General features: G+C 53.6%; 2 protein-coding genes across 2 annotated transcripts; both read left to right on the forward strand.

Annotated features, from left to right (window-relative positions):
- The first annotated feature begins 2,041 nt into the window (after positions 1 to 2,041).
- LOC147598679 (uncharacterized) lies at positions 2,042 to 7,941 on the forward strand. Its single transcript, XM_086761064.1, has 7 exons — positions 2,042 to 2,947; positions 3,278 to 3,454; positions 3,904 to 3,986; positions 5,165 to 5,330; positions 5,650 to 5,756; positions 6,684 to 6,911; positions 7,488 to 7,941. Exons 1-7 carry the CDS (start codon positions 2,042 to 2,044, stop codon positions 7,864 to 7,866), a joined length of 2,046 nt encoding a protein of 681 aa, XP_086617190.1. The 3' UTR covers positions 7,867 to 7,941.
- Positions 7,942 to 8,137: 196 nt separating this feature from the next.
- LOC147598680 (uncharacterized) lies at positions 8,138 to 18,980 on the forward strand. The gene is made up of 14 exons (XM_086761065.1): positions 8,138 to 8,313; positions 8,758 to 8,940; positions 9,431 to 9,575; positions 9,840 to 9,986; positions 10,166 to 10,396; positions 10,966 to 11,159; positions 13,097 to 13,224; positions 13,425 to 13,594; positions 14,399 to 14,578; positions 14,879 to 16,648; positions 17,165 to 17,317; positions 17,743 to 17,850; positions 18,018 to 18,068; positions 18,599 to 18,980. The coding sequence occupies exons 1-14, from the start codon at positions 8,261 to 8,263 to the stop codon at positions 18,779 to 18,781; spliced, it is 3,696 nt and encodes a 1,231-aa protein (XP_086617191.1). The 5' UTR covers positions 8,138 to 8,260; the 3' UTR covers positions 18,782 to 18,980.
- Positions 18,981 to 20,093: the final 1,113 nt, after the last annotated feature.

Below are 20,093 nucleotides of genomic sequence, written 5' to 3' on the forward strand. Positions count from 1 at the left end.
AGCACAAGCCTCATGGGCCTTGCAGGCCTCACCCTCTGGCCGCCCGCCAGGCGGCCGACTGGGCCCAACTCGGCCCGGCCTGGCTGCAAGGAGTGGAGAGGAGATGAGATGGATGATGTGAAGAGATTCTGAGAGGCGTCTGCCAGCCTGCTGTGAAGAACTTTTCTTGTGAGAGGAATGGCTGCAGACGCCAAGGTCAGTAATGCGGCTCCTGGCCAAGATTCCCCTGCAGCCTGTGGTGACGACCATGGTGGAGCAGGTTGTCCCCCTGCAGCCCATGGAGGTCCACAGAGGAGCAGAGATCCACCTGCAGCCTGGGGAGGACAGCACGCCGGAGCAGGCGGAGGCCTGAAGGAGGCTGTGGCCCGTGGAGGGCCCGCTGGGGCAGCCGTTCTGGAGGGACTGCACCTCATGGAAAAATGACCCGGGGTCAGTTTCATGAAAGACTGCAACCCGTGGGTGGGACCCCACGATGGAGCAGGGGAGGAATGCGAGGAGTTCTTCCCCCAAAGACAAAGCAGCGGCGTAAAACAACATATGATGGACAGACCGCAACCCCCATTCCCTCATCCCCCCTGTGCTGCTCAGAGAGAGGAAGGTGGTAGAGATAATGTTAAGCCCAGGAAGAGGAAGGGGTGGGGCGAGGTTATCTTGTTTGCTGTCTAATTATCCAGCTTTGGTTTTAGTAATAAACAAATAGTTTTACCCAAGTTGAGTCTGTTTTGCCCATAACAGTCACTTTAAGTATCTCTCCCTGTCCTTATCTCAAACCTCGAGCCGTTTTCTTATATTATCTCGGAAGGTGGGGTGTGGGGAGTGACAGAGACTGCGTAGTCTGGTGCCAATGGAGATTAAACTACGACATCAGAGATAATTCATTTCTTGTTTGGGCTTCTGTTTCCTTACACAGTTCTCTCTCCTCGCCTATGTTTTTCTTCTCACATGCTCATATTTTGCCCCCAGAAATTGTCTGCCTGAAATAACGCCTTCTAGATTGCCGTACTCATCCTCAGGGGAGGACTGACAGCAGCAGCGGAGTGTGAGAGCAATCCAGGGAAGAAGCAGGGAGCGGCCTTGCCCGGAGGAGTTCATCCCATTTCTCACAGCCACGAGCCTTGGGCTTGGCAGAAATCCTTCCACTAATCCAGAGAAGATCACAGCTCCTGTTTAGGCTAGGAAGAAAAAGACAGAAGTTACCTACAGGTTTGCTAACATCAAGGCAGTTCCTTTCCCCAGCAGCAGCATGCTAAGGAGCAGCCACTGAAACCAGCTCGTCAGCGATTGCTCTCCGGTGTTGGACATTTTGAAATGCTGGGGGAGTGCGTGAGCTCGTGAAGGTCCTGCTGCAGAGTTACCGCACGCCAGGTTTTATGAGTTACAGCCACATTTGGACACTCTGTTATTTATTGCCAAGGGGCTGTGTGTATGTGTTTTGACGCAGACGTGTGCATTGACGAACAGGAATGAAAGTTTAGGAGCAGGGAGCCTGCGAATCTCTTGCTCTCAAGAGCTGCAAGCGTAGTCTCTCCTCCTAGGGTGACACCTGCTGAAACAGATGCAAAACCCCTTTCACTTGGGTTTGCCATTCCAGATGTCCTGAGGGGTTTCCATAAAAAGTCAGGCCCTAACACCACCTCAGACTTTCTCAGACAGACATGTGTTAGCCAAATCTCATGTGACCCCAGGATTATTTCTTAGGTGTCCTTACAGCCTGGTAATCTTTATCCCCTAAAGCATCTCTCGTGGTCTCCCGATAAGCGGGTTTTGGTTTGTTTTGTTTCCAAATACTTGTTGGACATGTCAGCCGTTTTAACATAAGTTCTCCTCCCTGTCTTTATGCAACATTCCTGTGTCTGAAGGAACAAGAACACTGGAAATGCTGAAAGACTACAACTGCGTTTAAAAAAAAAAAAAACAACTCTTTTTTTTACTTTGTTTTGTTTCTGCCTGGATGAGTGTTAAATCCCAGTGACATTATTTTCCTTCACTCCCTGTTTCCATGGATGTTTTTCTGTGTAACCTGTGTTCTCACGTTCTTTGGATGTCGGTTCCGTGTTTGTACGTATTTATCCGCGCGGACCCAAGGCGGGTGACAGCCGCCGGAGCAGCTGCCGAAGGGAGCAGAGGAGCCACAGGCATTGCAAGGAGGTTCCTGCTTAGAGGCTGTGCAGAGTTTTGGAGAAAGAAGTGTCTGGAAATAAATAAAAGCAGAGAAGGTCCCGCAGGTGGGGAGCCTGCAGCGAGCGCCGTGCTGGGGCCTTGTCCGCGCCTCGGCGCCTCCGGCCTGGAAGCAGCCGCCGCCCGCAGCTCCCCTCCTCCAGCCCTTTCCCCAGCCCGGCTCTCGCCCCGGCCCTTTGCTGGGCGGCGTCCGCGGCCCCACCTGCGGGGTCTGGGCTTCGTCCCGGGCTGGAGCTCCCGCTCCTCGGGCCGGCAAGGGCCCGAGCTGGAGCTGCCAGGAGGAAGCGCTGCCCGCTCGGGCGGCTCCCCGGGCCGCGGGCCCTGCTCTCTGGATGCGGTCGCTGCGGGCCCCCCCTTCTCGCCGCAGTGGCCCCGGCCGCCCGCGCCAGGGGCTCGCGGCAGCGCCTGCCGCCCCCGACGTTCCCCGGGGCCGTTAGCGGTCGCTGAGCACAACTCGGCGGAGCAAAGCGCTGCCGGGGCGGCCTCTCCCCCGCGGCAGCACCGCAGCGACGAGCGAGAAGGGCCCCGCGGCCGCACAGCAGCCCCGAGCGAGCCCGGCTCTCCCGCCCCGCGGCCCGGCTCCCGCGGAGCAGCACCCCCCAACTCCCCTCCCGTCCCATCCCCGCCGCGGCGCCTGGCAGGCGGCGGAACCCGGCTGGCGAGCGGGGCCATGGCGGCGCGGAGCCAGGCCTCCCTGCAGCGCCGGCAGCAGAGCTCGCAGGAGGCGCGGCACCGGCAAGCGGTGCTGCTGCGGAAGCTGCAGGCGAAGGTGAGTAGCGGGGGAGCTGCCGGGGCCGGGCTGCCCGGGCCGCCCCTCTCCGCGCCGCGCTCAGAGGGGACTCGGCGCCGGAGAGCTCGGGGGGCGAACGCGGGGGGCGAACGCGCGGGGACCCCCACCCGAGCCCTCCCCGCCGCTGCTGCGGGCGGGACGGCGCCGAGCCCGCAGCTCGGAGGAGGCCGCGGGACCCGCCCTGCTCCGCCCGGCCCGGCCCGGCCCGGCCAGGCCTGATGGGCACCTCCCGCTGCCGCTCTCACCCCACCCGCCCCGAGCCTCTGGCCAGGGCTCTTCCCCCTGCGCTCCAGGCGCCCGCCTCGCCAGCGCCTTCCCCTGCCCGCCTCAGCAGCTTCCCGTGCTCAAGGCTGCCAAAAGGCTCGGGCAGGAGGGGCCCCGGCTCTCACCAGCGCCCTTCGCTCAGCTCCCTTCGCTCTCTCCCCCCAGGTACTCAAGTACCGCACTCGCTGCCGAGAGTTGGAGCAGCAGCTGGAAGCAGCAGGGGTGAGTGTGCAGCTTGCAAACTGCAGAGAGTCCCTCTGGCGCTGGCTAAGGCCCCCAAAAAGCAGCTCCCCAAAGCAGGGGCCGAGGAAAACAAGATTTGGCCGCCTGAGGCTTGCAGGAGGCCCTGCTCTAAGTTTGCCCCTCAGGCTTTTGCCCAGCCAGAGCCTTTCTGACAGCAGCCAGAATGGAGTAACGTTTGATCTGCAGTTTCCTCTCCATTTCCTTTCTTGCTGGAGTGACATCAGTCCGAGGTGTCGGGAGAGGGCTGTACTGCCTGCTACGTTGCCTGGCTGTCTCTGAAAATGAATCGCTTGAAACACAGCATTTTGGAAGGCAGGAACGCTGCCGTTCAACGTACAGAGCTGGCTCGGTGCTTTTCTTTCTGCTTCGCGGCTAAAGGAAACCTAGGAAACGCAGGAATTTGACTGCACTTTTCCTTTCTTCTTCAGGGATCCCTTGCAGGCAGGTGGGAAGCCAGAGAAGACCACGGCCTGGAGAAAGCGCTGCTTCAGTTGGAAGAGGAGCAGCAAAGGTACAAGGAAGAAGCGTACCCTCCTACTGGGTATCCTGGATGCTCCTGGCAGTGAGGGAAAACCTGTCCGTGCAACCTGGTTGGCCCAAGGGAGGTGGATGGGCAAGCGCCTTTGAAAGGAGAAAGGTCCACAGTGTGTTCTGGTGCTGTGTGCTGCTCTGGTTTGAGCAGGAGGTTGTTCCAGGTGCCCTCCAAAGGTCCCTTTCCAGCCTAAATTACTCGATGATTCAGGAGGTGAGCCACGCAGCAGAGCCCCGGTTTAGGCTGCGAATCAAGCCCTGCCATCCTGAACATTTCATGGCACAGGAGCTTTCCTGTTTGCTTTCACCGTAACAGCACATCCTGTGCCTGTAGCGGAGTCTTCCAGTAGAGCGCTTGGCACCACAGGCATCTTCTGCCACATTTCCTTCTCTGTTTTTCCCTCTGCTCAAGAGAGAAACTGTGTGTGGTGTAGAAGGCATCTGTGTGCTGTGTTAGGTGTGGTGCAAGCTAAGGTGGGAGAAGCACAACTCCTGTTTTGATCCAGAAGCGGAGTTTTGTGCTTCTTCACAGGGCAGCAGTTGTGGCAGTTTTGCTGATGAAATGTTTCCTGGGTGGGATGTTCGCCTGTGGCCCCAGTGTCGTTAACCTGCAGTGCTCGGCCTTTCCGTTTGCCGTTGATAGTTTCATGTAAAGCTGTTTCCCCTCCGTCTGTGGTGCTGTCTTTGTGGGGTGCAGTTTGCTGGCTCAACAGGGGGGGATCTTTGCTACGGACCTTACAGAGCGTGTAGGACAAGGACAGGGCGAGGCTTAACGAGAAGGTGAGGGCAGCGGTGGGTACAACAGTGCAAGGGAAAAGGCCACGGAAACCTAGAGAGGAGAGCGGAGGAAGAGAGGTGTCAGGGCAGTGCTGGAGAAAGACCACGTGTCCAGTGATCAGAGAGCAGGAAGGGCAGGCAAGACGTTAACTGTGGGCATCACCAAAGTTGAAGAGGAAGGGGGAAGCAACATGGTAGATGGAAATTGTAGGCTCAAAGCAAGGAGAAGCAAAAGAGTTTGCCGTCACAGATCCTAGAAAGCACTTTCACCACCTCTCAGTTTGACACCAAAGTCAGGGTTGAAGGAGTTGGAAAATCCCGGGGCTGCTGCTTGTGCGTAGAACTTGTTCAGTGACTCCTTGCTGGTTCTCCCTTTCCAAGGTGTGAGAAGCTGGCAGAAGTGAACGCTCTGCTGCGGGAGGACCTCGATAAAGCCAGTGAGGTTAATTCAGCCCTCAAAGAAGATGTTGGAAAACTGACGGCGGATTGGATGAGGGCCCGGGAGGAGCTGGAAATGAAGGCGAGGGAATGGCGCAATGAACATGAGGTAAGTAAAGGCTATGGGAATGTCAGACGCCATGTCAGGGTGCAATGAGAATGCATTTGATTTCTGGCACAGAGAGATCTTGCTGTGTGAAAGTTGTGGCTGAGTTGCCACAGGAGAAGCGTGGATGTTGCCTTCCGGGCAGCGAGGTGGCAGCTCTACCGAGGATGCTGCTGTGGTGCCTCTCCAGTCCTTGATGCCCCTGTGGGAATTGTTATGAAAGGAGACCTGGTGACGATGGTCGTACTCCCTCCTAGCTGAAAGACTTGGACACTGACAGCCCACGCTGAATTGGCGTTTCTTTTTGTCTTTGCACGTTTAGCTTTATGACAGCTACTTAAGAGGTGAACAGAACCGTCTACTCAGCCTGTGGGGCCAGGTGGTGACCTTCCACCGTCACTTCCTGGCAATGAAGACTGCCACTGACCGGTGAGTAGAAGTTATGGGTGGATCTCTTATGGAAAGCACGCAGCTTCCCTTCACACCTGATTTTGGAGCAGCCTTGATGTTCCTTTAGTTGCAGCTAAAGATGGGATGGCTCTTTGGCAGTCTGGAGCAATGCCGTTAAGCGTGCGTCAGGCTATTTTCAGATGCTGGTTTTCAGACAAAACTGAGGGGCTCGGGCTGGGAGTGGTGCAGGGGCCCTGACCAGGTGAACTTGACCATGGTGATGGTTGGGCACAGTGACACAGGCACAGGCATGTGTGCACCCATCGGGAGAGACTCACCAAAGCTGTGCGTGCAGTATGTAGTGGTCCCTCTTCTAAAGTCATTAAAATCTGCCTTACTGGCTTTCTTTTCCCACTGCTCCTGTTGGAAAGGTCATTCGTGAATATATCTAGAGATATGTATGTCCCACCTCCCCGTTCACTCTTGTATGATCTGGGCTTTTTTGTTACAACATTCTAGGCCTGAGCTGTTCATTGTGTAGGTATTGTCACGAGCCTCTTAGCAGTCCACGTGCTGATAACAAGAGGTCGCGGAAGGCTGATGCCCTACGTATAAAAGCGGGGCACCTTGGTAAAGTTCCTTACACCTCTTGGTGAGAATTAGAGTACGTGAATAAGATACAGCAAGAGCAACGATTAATAAGAGTCCTTGAAGCCTTCTGGCTGTGCCATACATTTGTTCCTCTCTCTGAGGAGAAAATAGAGTCATTCCTCAACCATCAAACAGACCCATGGCTCACCTGCCAAGATGTGTCCTGATCCCCAAGGGTCAGATGAACGATTCCTCCCCAACCAAGATGTCATCTTTCCTGACAGCTTTTACTGTTGCGCAATTCTGTGCTTCAGAAGTGAGTCACCTGATAAAGACGGTGGTGTGCACATCAGCTCTTGCTTTCTTCTTCTTCAGAGATTTGTCAGAGCTGAAGGCAGAGCAAATGAGGCTTTCTGGGTCTATACTTGTCAACTGCTCCCGCATAAGCTCTGGCGTACAGCTCTGCGAGGCCGTCACTCTGGGTAGACCTGTCCGGAAGGATCAGGCGCAGCAGCAAGTGGGACAGGAAAGAAGCCAGCAGACTTGGGAGGTGACGTGCTTGCAAGTCGAGGAGGACCTGGAGAAGAAGGAGCTTCAGGACAGGTAAAGGTGTTTTCCACTTTGCTATTGCCAACGTGGTCTTTTGTGGCTGCTTCTTGGATTCACGGATGGGCTGCGTTCACGTTGAAAGCGCACCCGTTCGGCACAGCCTTGTTTCTGTCCCCGGCCAAACTCTTGCCTTCGACAGAAGGGCTGGAAAAACCCCTCTGACTGCCAGAAGCTCTTCCAAGTAAGACAAGGCTGGAAAAGAGATTGTGTATTGCAGTGCTTTTGCTGTTAACTGATTCTTGGTGAGAAGCTGAGACCAGCATCAAGAGAGCTCTGTCTCTTACACAGCCCTTTTGATACCCGGGGCTGTGCTAACGGGAGTTGGGAGGAATTTGCCCAGGACAATCATGAGCAGCGGAGCACCGCTGTACTGACAGTTCCTCACAAGACAGAGCACAGAAGGCCTTTGGGGCAAGAAGTGCCGTTCTGCAGCATGAAGCATAATAACCTGTAGAGATGAACGCTGCATTTGCTGTATTTTCTCTGCTGTGCTTCTGGGAGATGCTTAGCTCTTTAACAGGTGATGGTGTGCAATGCTTTTGGAATAGCACGTGGACCTTCTCTTCACAGGGTGATGGAGCTCTCAGCCTTGCTTGCACAGTCTCAGAAGCAGAACGAGGAGAAGGAGAAGACCATGAAAGCACTGACGGACGCCCTGGAGATTCTAGTATGTTTTGCCTCTGTCTGGGAGATAGCCTGGTGTTTGCTCTCCAGCCTTGGCACAGAGAGGTGTGGCTTCCTCAAGGAAGGAATGGTAATGATGCGAACTGTCTGGGAGCACCAGGCACATTGCCAAACCATTCCCTGTGTCTTTGGCACCTGTGGAGTCAGCCCAGGGGCAGGCAGTGGCAGGGGAGCTGCAGACAGCTCAGGTGTCTTCCTCAGGGGGCTGCACCAATGCTGTGCCTGTGGCTGTGAGTCTCTAGGGACCAAAGTTCCTTGGAACTGACAGCTTCTTGGCAGTGTGCAAAAACCAGCTGTGGGTCTTTCTGGTCCCAGTGTTAGCAAAGAGCAATTGCGTAGATCTGGGAAGGGCTGTACTGGAATCAGCAGGGCTGAGGCTCTACTGCTTTTCTCTCCTTGATCTCCACCTCCACATCACAGGTTTTGCCTTCAGGGGAGCTGTCTCTCTGCTTGCTTCTCCTCGCAGCGATGTGGAGCGATCTTCCCTGCCCCTTATTGCTTGTTTGTGCTCTTTCCCTGCCCATTCCTTGCAGGCGCTAAAAGAAGAGCTTTCTGCCAGGCAGGACTCCATCAATTTCCTGCAGCAGCAGCGCAGAGAGGAGGAGGAGAAGTGCAGGAAGCTGCAGCAAAGGCTTGAGCAACTGGAGGAGGAATGCAAGATGGCCAGCAGCCACCAGCAGCACCTGCAGTCTCTGGTAGAGGCGCTCAGCAGGTGAGTGTTTCCCCCTCCTCCTGTGTTCTAGAGGCAATCTGCTTCCAGTTCGGGGAGTTCAGAGGTGTTAGGAGCAAAGAATTTACCTGCCCTACCACGTGTGCCTCTGTTTGGCCCCTCAGCATCCTTCGGCCACTGCTTTTCGTGCTCTCCTGTGAATCCTAAGGCTGTCTTGGAGATTTAGAGCGATTTTCCAGAGATGCCTCCCTCACCACATGCTGCTTCTCTGCATTCTGTTCTTTGGGGCCCTTTCCCAGCCACTGCTTCTCACTGAATGAAGGCAAAAGCCTGCCTTCCTTTCTCTTTCCCTCTTCAGTAACCTTGTGAGGGGAAGAGCAAGTTCTTCCTTACCGTGCTCCCCACAATTCCCTCCTGGAATGATGAAAATGGGCTCTGTGACTCCTCAGGCCTCTTCATTCTTCTAACTGAGCCTTGTCTCTGCAGTGACTGTGCAAACCTCGAGAAAACCAGGGAAGAGCTCCAGCAACAGCTTGAAGTAGCGGAGCAAGAAGCCTCGCGTCTGCGTCAAAGTAACGCTGAACTGCCGCTGAAGGAAGATTCAGCCCAGGGGGAAAAGGTGGAGCAGCAAGAGGCGATGGAGAGGGCGCGTCGCGACCAGGAGCTCCTGTGAGCGTTAGAGCTTTCTCTGGGCTGGGGTGGGCGTTGCTGGGCTTTAGGAGGCCCACCATAAACAAATGAGTTTGGCTGCTCGTTATTTGTAGCATAGAAGGGTGAAGGGAGGGCGTGGGCGGGTCTGGCTGCCAGCAGACGTACAGCATAGCTGCCTCCTTATGCTTTCTTTATGGCCCTTGAAAAAAATCCTTCCCAACCCGACCAGAGAGAACTAAAAGGCAGGAAGCTGTTAAGTTGAGAGTACCGGAACTGTTCGGAAACATCCTGCGATTTCGGGAAGGTTTACGTTCTTGGTGATGAGTGTTTCGCCTGCTGCAAAGAGTGATGCAGCTCTAGTCAGGAAATTCCAGCATTCTTTGGGTGTAAATAGAAAGCTGTTGGAAATCATTCAGACTGCTGTCTCTGGGACATAGTGTGTACTCTTGGTTTTGGAAATGAGAATGTTTTTACATTAAGAACTTGTTTGTCTTTCCCCTTCTCATAGACTGAAGGACTTAGTGGCACTCGAGGGAAAGCATTCCTTATTACAGAGTGAGCTGGTAGTCGCGAGAGAGACACTGGAGGAATCGCACCTTCAGAGGGATCTGCTGAAGCAAGAGAAGCACGAGCTTACCGTGGCACTGGAGAAGGTATGGTCACCTCCTGCCTAGGCAGCACTGCTGGGAGAGGGAGTTGTGACAGCAAGACCGCCACAGATGCTGCAGATGCTGTTTGTGGCTCAGAAGACGAGGAAAATGCTGCGGTGGTTCTTGGGAAATGGTGATCAGACCACGCAGGCTCTTTGGAGGAGTCAGACTCCACGAGCCTATGGGGAACGCTGAACTGGAAGCATGTCAGAGACACAAAAGGGGGTCTGGAGCATTTGTTTTCATGTTGTTCTTTTGTCTCTTCAGGCAGAGCAGGCAGTAGCAGAGTTGACAGGCACTCAGAATAAGCTGAGAGCTAAAATGGCCGATGTGCGTGTTACAACAGCGAACATGAGCACTGTCAACGAAGCTCTTGCACTGGATAAAGTGCAGCTGAACAAACTGGTGCTGCAGGTGAGCAGAGTGGCCAAAGATCTTGCCAGGTGTTCATCTCCAGCTGCTGCTTGTTCTCAGACTTCTTGCCTTCAGACAATAGGACTGAATATGGAGATGTTCCTTTTTCTGTCCAAGCCAAACCTTCTCCACAGTCAATCTGACTGTATTTTATTTCCTATGTGCTTCTGTGAGTGTAGCTGGAGCAAGAGAATGAAGTTCTCTTGGGCAAAGTGGAGGAGATGGAGAGAGGAAAGATCTCTGACCAGGAGCAGCTGAACTTGTGTAAAAGAAGAGATGAAGAGCTCTGTGCAGAAAAAGCCCACCTGGAGCAGCTGCTGAAGGAAGCAGAGGAGCAGCAGGAGGGGCTGCAGCTAGAGCTGGGGATGCTGGCAGAGGAGAAGGCAGAAACTCAGGAGAAACTCAGCCAGGTGAGACCAAAAACCTGGTGCTTCTGGGTGGGCATTTGCTTGGCTCAGTGAAGCTGTTGGATTCTGCAGTGTTTTTGTCAGAGACACTTGGTAGTGCTGGAGGTCAGCAGGCTTTGTTTACTTCTTTTTGGAAACGCGTTGATGGCTGGCGGAGATATTCTGCAGTTCTCTGAGCTGGCCTCTACTGCTACAGATTCTTTTAATCCGCCTGTGTTGGCCTCTTTTTTGGCTTTGGATAAGCTGCAAAGAGACGACTGTGGTGTTGATGAATCTGAGTGGGCCTCCTGCTCTCACTTGTGGCAAAAGAAACAAACTGTGTAGCTCTGAATCCTTTTGCTGAGGCAAAAACTGGAGCTGCATGTTTCTATTTATGCTTTTTGTTGTGAAGTCTGCAACTTTCAAAACTGCCCTTGTTTGGGCCTCGAGAGCGGGACGAAGCCGCAAGCCAATGTCTGCGGTCTTGTGCTGCTAAGAATGGGAATGGCAGCTTGAAATTGTTGGATTTCTGTTTTATGACATACACGCAACTTTGCGGCAAGGACTGGAACGGTATTTTGTCGCGCTTTCAGGTTTACCGCCAGCAAGAGTTGGCCAGCAGTGATCTGGAGCAGTTGCGCCAGGAGTCCTCTCGCCAAGGGCACGCGCTGGCCACGGTGACCAAAGAGAAGGAGTTGCTGGTGCATGAGAAGGCTGCCCTAGAGGTGCGACTGGCAGCCCTGGAGCGGGACAGACAAGGCCTTTCAGAGCAGCTGGCAGAGGCCAGGTAAGGGCAGGGAGGAGACCCTAGGCAGGGCATTATTTGATGTCTGTCATTACAAAGTGGTCATCATCACAGGAGGAGTTATTGCATCCTCTGTGCTTTTCAGGTGGTTTCACCTTCCATGGACAGAAAATCTTGAGGGGGAAAAAAAAAGTATACCATGATTTGAAAGTTATTTTTCCTGAGAGCTACAGCTAACAGAGCTCTCCTGAGCCTTGGGCTCATGTTTGTGCCCTCTTTCACATTCCTGTGTGAAGTCCAAAGCAAGCCAGCCTGGCTCTGCACTCAGTAATAATTACACCGTGCAGACGTTGAGTGAAACCTGAGGGTTCTCCCTGGTTCTGGTGTCTTGTTCTGTGCACTGGAACAGAGATCTTTCCTTATCGAGGAGTTTGATGTGGCATCTTCAGAATTCAGGGCTGTTCCGTGTGGACGTTGTGAGCAGGACACTGCCGTGTGGGGTGAAGTTGGAGGCTCATGCTGAACATCTTGAGGGCCTTCTGTTTCAAAGGTGACTCTTGTTAAGTATGGGGCAGGACCTAGAGCTGGTTACACCAGCAGCAGGGAGAGCTCTTTGGAATTCTCGCCAGTCTTTGGGAATTCTTGCCCATCACTGATGTGTGGGGCCTGTACTCCTCACCCTGTGCTCTTGTGAGGCAGAGGTCATGGAATAGTTACACAGGGAAGGAAAAGGATTCCTTGCTTCTCCTGTGTTGGGTTTCTAAGGTCAAATGTGGCAAGATCTGCTTTTAAAACAAGGGAAAAAAAGTATTGAGATGTTTGTCCTCCTCGTTTTGGAAGACTCCTGCACTTGCAGAGCTCTGCAAATGATGTTGTAGAGATTGTTTGTCAAGCTTCTTGACTTGTACGCTTTACCACCCCAGAGCGTGTTGGTAGCAAGGCTGATAAACACCATTGTGACTCTGTGTTTCTTGAGAGCTGCTGCTGCTTCTCTTATTTGATCCAGCTGAGTTGTGTTTTGTCAATTGTTGGGTTGTAGTTCTTGTCCACAACTTTTATTGCTGCTCCGGCTTCCAGGGGAGAGTGCAGCCAAAGGTGCAAGGTGGAAGACGACGCATTTTGAATTTTGAGCTATCTGGAAACAGCTCTTCACTCCCTCCCAACGCCTCTGAAACTGACGGGACTGGCCAGGTCTTATCAGAGCACAGGGGAAGTGGAGGACTCTTAATATTTGATCATATCTATTCCATCTAGAAGCTGTCATGAGAACAGAGATTGGCAGTACATTAAATGTTGAAATGGTTGAGGTCTGTGGATGTACCAGGTTGCATCTGCAGTCCCACAGCTTCCCTTTGCAAGAGTGAGAAGTCGTTAGGGCTACGGCCTACCACGTTAGCAACGGATAGGTGTGGTTCAAGTAAAATCTAGTTGCAGTTTCTTACAAATGCTGCTACGAGCATGCCATTTTTCTGTATCATCTGATGGATTTCTTTAGTCCGTCTTGGACACAGGGAGTCTGGAAAACGACCTACCTGTCCGTACACTATGAACAGCATTGAAAAGTCACGAGTCAGGCAGGGAAATACTCTTCTTCTGCCCCGCTGCAGAGCAACTGGGAAGTGCTGATGAGATAAGGGCTGTGAGCAGAGCCTGGGCTTCTGCTTGCTGGCACAGACTTTGTGGGCACAGCTACCCGCGTGCCATAGATCACACAACAGCAATTTAAGATTTGCCTGCTGAGACCAAATGGGGCTGGGCTTTGTGTGCCAGGCTGGGTCATAAAGAAAGCCTGGACGTTCCCTCGGAGGGGCCTGCATTGCTATTTTAAATCGTAAAAACATGCTTTCTGTATACAAGTTTCCATGCAACTCAGTTTCTGTACTCAGATGTAAGGATCTATGATCTTGAATGACTTGGAATGAGTGCCTGTGGGCGTCAGGAGCAAGAAAGTCATTCCTCTGCGTATTCACAACTTGCAGGTCAGTGAGGGAGACCCTGCAGTGCAGCCTGTTTGAGGCTCAGCAGCACATATTTGAGCTGGAGATCGCCAGGAGTCAGCTGGAAACCCAAGTTCACGCAGTCACGCAGGCCAAGGAGGTGACCCAAGGTGACAGCTTCATGCGCTTTGTTTCTGGTGATCCCCCTGCCCAGGGAAGGTGCTGTGAGAAGAGCTCTCTGTCCGCAGTGCTTCTGAGGAGTGAAGGAGCCGGAGACAGATCCTTCCCAGGCTGAAATTCCAGTGGTTTAAGGTCAGTAAAGTCCGAACCAGTGTTGGTGTAGACTCTGAGTCTTGCCTTTTGTTTGCAGGGGAAGTGAAGTGCCTTCAGTGTGAGCTGGAAGCAGAGAGGTCTTGCATGAAGCAGGAACGGGACACCATGGCCCAACAGCTCTTGGAGGCAGAGCAGCAGTACAACAGTACGCTCAAACTTTGGCAAACGGACCATGACGTGGAAGTAAAGAAGCTGCTGCAAGACCTGGTAGGGAACAAGATGCTTTGCATTCTTCCAGGCAGCTTTGTGGGCTGGCTGGAGGAGAACAGCAGCCTGGGCATGGGAAATGGCAGCAGTCATCTGCCACAGGCCACACGTCGCCAGGCCAGGCAGCAGAGCCAGTGGCTCCTACCTGAAGGCACGTGAAGACCCCCAGGACTGTGCGGGGACAGGAAACACAGCCACAGATTCGGTGTTGGGCGTTAAGACGAGTTCAGGAGAAGGCTGGGTGGTCCCCAGCCAAAGCAGGGCAGCACAGGGGCAGGATCTTGGCAGACTCCCCTCTGCCATGAAGGGGCAGGCCTGCCAACTGCCGTCACAGGAGCTTTGTTCCCTGCTTTCTGTCCTTTCCCGGGTGACAGAGGGATTCTCTTTGGGCTTGACGCATACGGAACAGGTCCCTTGTTCTTCCTGGGACTTCAGCTGGTGGCCTGTCTTGTGAGCAGGGCATGGGGGTACTGGGCGCTTTCTCACCCTGCAGGCCACCTGCGCCTTGTCATCGATGAAAAGGGAGGTGAGCTTTGAAAACAGAGCCTGGGAGAGCAGAGAGAATTCCTGAGGCGAGAGGTGCTAGGGAAAGAGGCAGGCATCAGAGAGGGGAAGGGAACAGCTCCTTTTCTTCCACCTGCTGAGCCTCCTTTGCAGTTCCTTGACAGGCCGTGAGTTCTGGAGGGCACAAAGGCAGGAGTGTGCACTGTTGAGGTGGGGCTGTGTGGGAGGGATGAAGCTTCAGATGGTTTTTGAGGAGCTGGGCTGGGACTGCATCTCAAAGTCTTTTCCTGCCCTCATCAGGCAAGCGAGCGGGAAGGGCACCGTTCCAAGCTGCAGGAGATGCTGCAGCAATGGGCAAAGGAGAAGGCAGAGGCAGAAAGGGAGCACGAGAAGCAGCTGGTTGATATGGAGCAGAAAATTGCTACCCTGCAAGCTCAACAAGAAGAGGAAGTAAGCAGAGTTGAAAATGCCATGCAAGAGGTAAAGAGCGTGGAAGGAGAATTTGTGTGGGTTTTTGCGAGGCTGGAGCTGCGGGAGATGGCTGGATAGCGGGCTGTGTGGAGCCGCCCTTTGTGTTTTCTGCACTGAATTTGGTTAGGTTCAAGGTGAGGTGGAATCTTTGGCTCTAGGAACGAGAGACCTCTCATACGAAGCCAGGCAGAGATGTCACCTTTCATTTTGGACTTTTGTGCTGCTATTGGGTTTTGGTTTAAGAGGTACCTCAGAGTAGCTTCACTGTTCTCTTAACGGTCTTTTGATGTCTGCTGTACCCTCGAGCAGGTCATTATGGACATAACAGAGAAAAACCAGGAGACAGAATCCCAGCGAGAACAGATCCGAGACCTGGAGAAGCAGCAAGAAAAACTAAGGATTGTTGTGAGCAAAATGAGGAAAGAGCTGGAAGAGAGAGACCAGGAGATCAGATCGCAGCAAGAACAGATCCGGGAGCTGGAGAAGCAGCGAGAAGGGCAGAGGAGTGCTGTCAGCAGGATGAGCAAAGAGCTGGAGGAGAGAGCGCAGGAGATGAAGTTCCAGGAGGGGAAAATAATGACTGTCTGCGACCAACTGGAGCGGACCTTAGAAACCATAAAAGAAAAGGACAGGCTCCTAGACAGCCAAGAGCAACAAGCAAGGAGCTATGAGGAAAAGACAGAGGAAGAGCTGGCCGTCTTGCGCAGAGACTTAGAATACTCTTCGGCAGTGCTGAAACGGAAGGATTTAACAATTGAATCTCAGAAGGGACTGATTGAGACCTTGCTAAAAGAACAAGAAGACTCTGAACAGCAGAAGGAAATTGTGCATCATCTTGAAGCGGCACTAAAGGAAAAAGAGCAGGAAATGTTATCCCTTAGGAAGCAATGCGAGGCATGCAAGGCAAAGGAGGAAAAGCATGAAGCTGAGCAAGCAAATCTTCAAGCAGCAAGACGGATTGTGAAAGAAAGAGAAGTCCAGATCGGGGATCTGGAGGAGGCCATCTCTAAGCTTCAACAGCAGAAGGAGGAGGCAGCGATGCAGACTAAAGCCATACTGCTAAAACTAGAATGCGCTGAATCTTCCCTAGAAGCTCGAGATGAAGAGATAGTGTCTTTGCAGGAGCGTGTCCAGGACCTTCAAGAGCAGAAGGAGCTGGAAAGCAAGCAGGCCAAGAGTCTAGAGCAGGATCTAGCCAGAATGAGCCAGACCTTGAAGGAGAAGCATTTGGAGCTCCTCAAGCAGGCAGAGCAAATGAACATGTTGCAGCTTTGTGGCGAAAGCAGGGAAGCAGCCCTAACATCATGCCAGCAGCGAGTGAATGTGCTTGAGGAAGCGGTGAGGAAGAGAGATGAAGACAGGGAAAGCCTTCTGCAAAAACTGCAGCGCCAAGAAGAAGAACTGAAGACCTTGCAGAATCTCCAGCTTAGGCTAAGCGAGAAGAATGAAGAGCTTGGACATCCCAGAGAGCAGGAGAAGCTGCTGGAAGAAGCCTTGCATGAGAGGGGACGAGTGACGGAGGCTGAAGGGGAGCTGAAAGAGTTAGAAGAGGAAATGAGAGGTCTTTGGGAAGAGCTCCAGCATGTCCGGCAGACTGTGACAGAGAAGGATGAAGAGATCAAGCAGCAGAGAGACAGAGTCCAGTATTTGGAGAAGACTCTGAGAGGGAGAGAAGGAGAGCGTAGAAGGCAGAGTGAACTCCTGAAGCAATTGACATCAGGTTTGCGATGGAAAGATGGAGAGGACGCACTACGGAAACAAATCCAGAAGCTCCAAAACTGGCAGGAGGAGGAAGCAGAGAAGAGGAGAGTTCTCCAGGAGAGAGACAGTCTCTTGCAAAGGCAGAAGGAGCTAAGCCAACAACTGGCAGAGGAGCGGAGAGCAAAGGGGGAAGAACTGGAGCGTGTGATTGCTGTTTGGAAGCGGAGTGAAAGCGGAGAAATGGAATGGAAGGAGAAGGCACAAGCACTGACTCTTGCCCTTACCGAGAGCGAAGCGGCCAATGGGACTCTGAGGGAAGAGGTAGCCGTCCTGCAGCGCATGGTTTCGGAGAGGGACAAGGACCGGTTCCATCATCAGGTAGGCAGCGTGACTGCTCATCAGTCAACTCAGATGTCTAGAAAGGATTCTAAGGGCGTTGCCCATAAAGATACGGGAAGATCTATTCCCAGAAACAGCTGACCTGCTCGGCCAGCGAAAGCATGGCTGCCGGCAGCAGGCTTGCCTGTCTGTGCAGCTCCGCCCAGAGACCATTCACCTGCCGGCACGTTTTCTGTCAAGCCCAGAGCTCCTGAACGAACTACGGAGCTTGCTGTTAACATTAACTGCAGTCCACAAAGTTGGGGGTGGGTAATTGGTTCTCCTCTCTCTCGGCAAGCTGAGCCAACGTGTGGTGGTTAGGATTTGGCATGGAAAGGAAGGGGCGCAGGTGACCAGACTCAGGTACTAAACTGAGCAGCACTCGATAGCGGTGGCTGAACAGCGGCTACACTGATGGTGCGTAGAGGAGGCTTTCAGAGACTGAGGTTTCTGAGGCAGAGCTTTTCCAGCGTATGTGGCAGCAGCTCCCATAATCTCCTCTCTGAATCCCCGCAGGCCATTGCAGAGGGGGAGCAGCTGTCGTGGCTCTCGGAGAAGAGACTCCTGTCGCAGCGGCTGGAAGGTCTGCAGCGAGCAGTTGCAAGGCTGGAAGTTGAGAAGACGGAGCTGCAGCAACTGAATGCTGAGCTGGGGAGGACTCTTGAGCAGGTAAAACAGGCTTTCCCTGCCTCTGCAAAGCCTCACGCGCCTCTGGAACACAACACGTTGCCACAGATGGCCCTTTGGAGTCTGCTGCTTGTTTCCTCCCTCTCCCACTTTGCCCTCTGGGTGCCCGCTTTTGTGTTTTCTCTCTCTTCTGGCACCCCACTGCCTTCTCAACTACGCATTCACTCCGCTACCGCCCTTCCTGCCCCAGCGTCCCCATACCCACACGTTTGACGCTCTTGTGTCAGGGACCGTTTCCTCTGGCTCTTTCTCTGCCATAGTCCCCTTCGAGTGCTGTTTGCCCTCGCCGTTCTCTGGTGCAATTCACAGTCTCTGAGCAGAAATCTCCTTGCCACGATGAGCTGAGGTCCTTTTGCTCCTTGTGTGGGGGCAGGTTTCTGTGACCCTTTCTCCTGTCCAACGTGCAGGTGGAACGTGAACGGAGGAGACTGAGGAGACGTTGTAGGGGTCGGTCGCCACCAGATGCGTGCGGATCTTCTCTCTCTGACCAGCACAAGGTGCCTGCTGCTAGACAGGTGAGAACAGAATCTTACTTGGTGGGAGGAGGCTCTGGCCACACAGCGCAACGATGGCAAAACCCAGTGGCAGCAGCCCCCCGGTACAGACCTGATAGCAGCCCAGTCTCGACCGTGGCCCTGGCCAAGCTGGAGACCAAAGAGAAATGCTTGTGTTTTCTTCACAGGAGGAGTCTCCCGTGCGTGGCAGTGGTCAGTTAGCTGAGCTGCAGAACCAGGTGAGGAGGAGGAAAGCTCTTGTCACAAGCTGCTGGGGCTGTACTGAGGGGCCCAGCTCTGCACCATGCTACAGCCCGAGCTTTGTGTGGCTGTGGGGAAGGGAGCACAGCAGGCAGGGGAAATACCCAGCCAGACGCAGCTGTTGGCCACAGCCAAACAACTTCATTCACCTGGGTCCAGTCTCTGACTTGCCTGAAGGTCCAGCAGGGTGGGAGAGGGCTTGGAAGAAACTGAGGAAACTGGAACTTGCTGGGAGAGAGAGAGTCCTCTCAGGATATTGAGTCTGGCTCATCTTGTTGACTCGTTCTGTTTGCCCTGGGCTCCCATAACGGTGGAGCTTGCACCAGTACGTCCCAGTAGGGGACTGAGTCAGAGACGCTGGGAACCTCTTACTTCCCCCACCAGCAGGACCAAGTCTTTGTCAGGGCTGGAGTTAGAGGGTGCGTCTGCCCCAACAGCCGGTACCGCGGGGCTATGGCTGGTCCTGACAGCGTGGGCTTGTCTGAGCTTAGCCTCTTGCCTCTTCCAGGTGTCCCTTCTGCAGACGCAGCTGGCACAAGAACAGAAACACAAGGAGGATTATATTGAGCGCTGTGCCAAGACCAACCAGGAGCTGTCACACCTTCACCAAGAGCTGTCTTGCTCCTTGGCAGCTGTGGTGAGGGAGCCCAAAGCTGCTGTCCTGGAAGCAGAGCCTCGCAGGCTGTGTTAGCGCCTGACCCTCCTCTTCCTGTAGAGAAAGAGCTGCAGCGTCACGGGGCTCCTGTCTTGTGCCCTTCCCCAAAACGTGTCCTGTTTTGCTGCAGGACATGCGGCTGCATGTGTTCTTTTTGCACGTGGAAGCATCTCCCACTGAGTGATTTTTAAATTTTTTTTTTTTTGTAATAAAAGCAATCTTGCAGGTCTGATTGAACCTCTTGAGTCCTGTGAGGAGAGAGGGAAATGGAGGTGTTCCCAAAGCGAAGGGGGGGCAAGCACCCGGCAGGGAGCGAAGGTGGGGCAATATTTTCATGGCACCCAGCCTTTCCCTGGGCAATGTTTTCATGGCACCAATGACCAAGGACTTCTCCCTGACCCCCAAGGGAAAGGGACAGCTCAGAGCCTGCTCTCCTTTTTGTACATGGAGCTGAGACTGATTTCTGCCTCAGTGTAACCTTCTACCTCAGGCTTTTTAGGTTTTTTGGTTTTTAACAAAGGAAGCTTACAGGAAGAAGGAGAGTTTTTCCCCTTTAATTTCTGATAAAGATCTTCACCAGTACTGGTCAGAGCTCTGGGAGCTCCCCTGGAAACACCTCGATTGGATCATAATTCCACACAAGAACTGAGGTGCCTGTGAGTTTTGATCCCTTTGATAGGGTGTACATCAATGCTCAGTCCTGTTAACAGGCTGAACAGAAGGTCACGCAGGATGACCTTGGATGTCTGAGAGAAGTCTCAGTATTCCAAACATCAACAGTCCCACCAAACTGATAATGTTACCAGAGCTAAGGTGCCACAGGTCCTCGTGCGAAGCCTCAGATGGTTTTTTGCCAGCTCTCTTGCCAGCTAACCTACCCTGCACGCACCGGAGCCCCGCTCTGCGGAAAGCAGGGCATCACACGGATACCGTCAAGCCAAGCCTTCCATTTAATGCTGCACAACACAGGGTTAAATACCCGTACACCCGCTACGCACGGGAACGCACCTGCCCCCTGCACCCATGAATCTATCCGTGCCCGCCACGCACCTGTCCCTGCGCCCATGGACTTATCCGTGCCCACCACGGACGTGGACGCACCTGCCCCCTGCACCCACAGACCTATCCGCGCCTAGCGCGCGAATCACTGCAGACTGCCCCTCCTGCATACATGCAGCCCTGCTAACGTTACCCCACAATTCCCCCCCTCTATGCTAAATCATTCTAGACTAATGGCTGGTACCCTGAGGTACCCTGAGGCGTCAGCCCACGCATTGGTTTAACTTTAAATTTCCGATTTCCATTTTTCTCTTCCCACAGCTAGTATTTTCTTCTGGTCTCGCCTGTA

The sequence above is a fragment of the Chlamydotis macqueenii genome, chromosome 16 (assembly GCF_036417535.1).
Source record: "Chlamydotis macqueenii isolate bChlMac1 chromosome 16, bChlMac1.mat, whole genome shotgun sequence".
NCBI lineage: Eukaryota > Metazoa > Chordata > Aves > Otidiformes > Otididae > Chlamydotis > Chlamydotis macqueenii.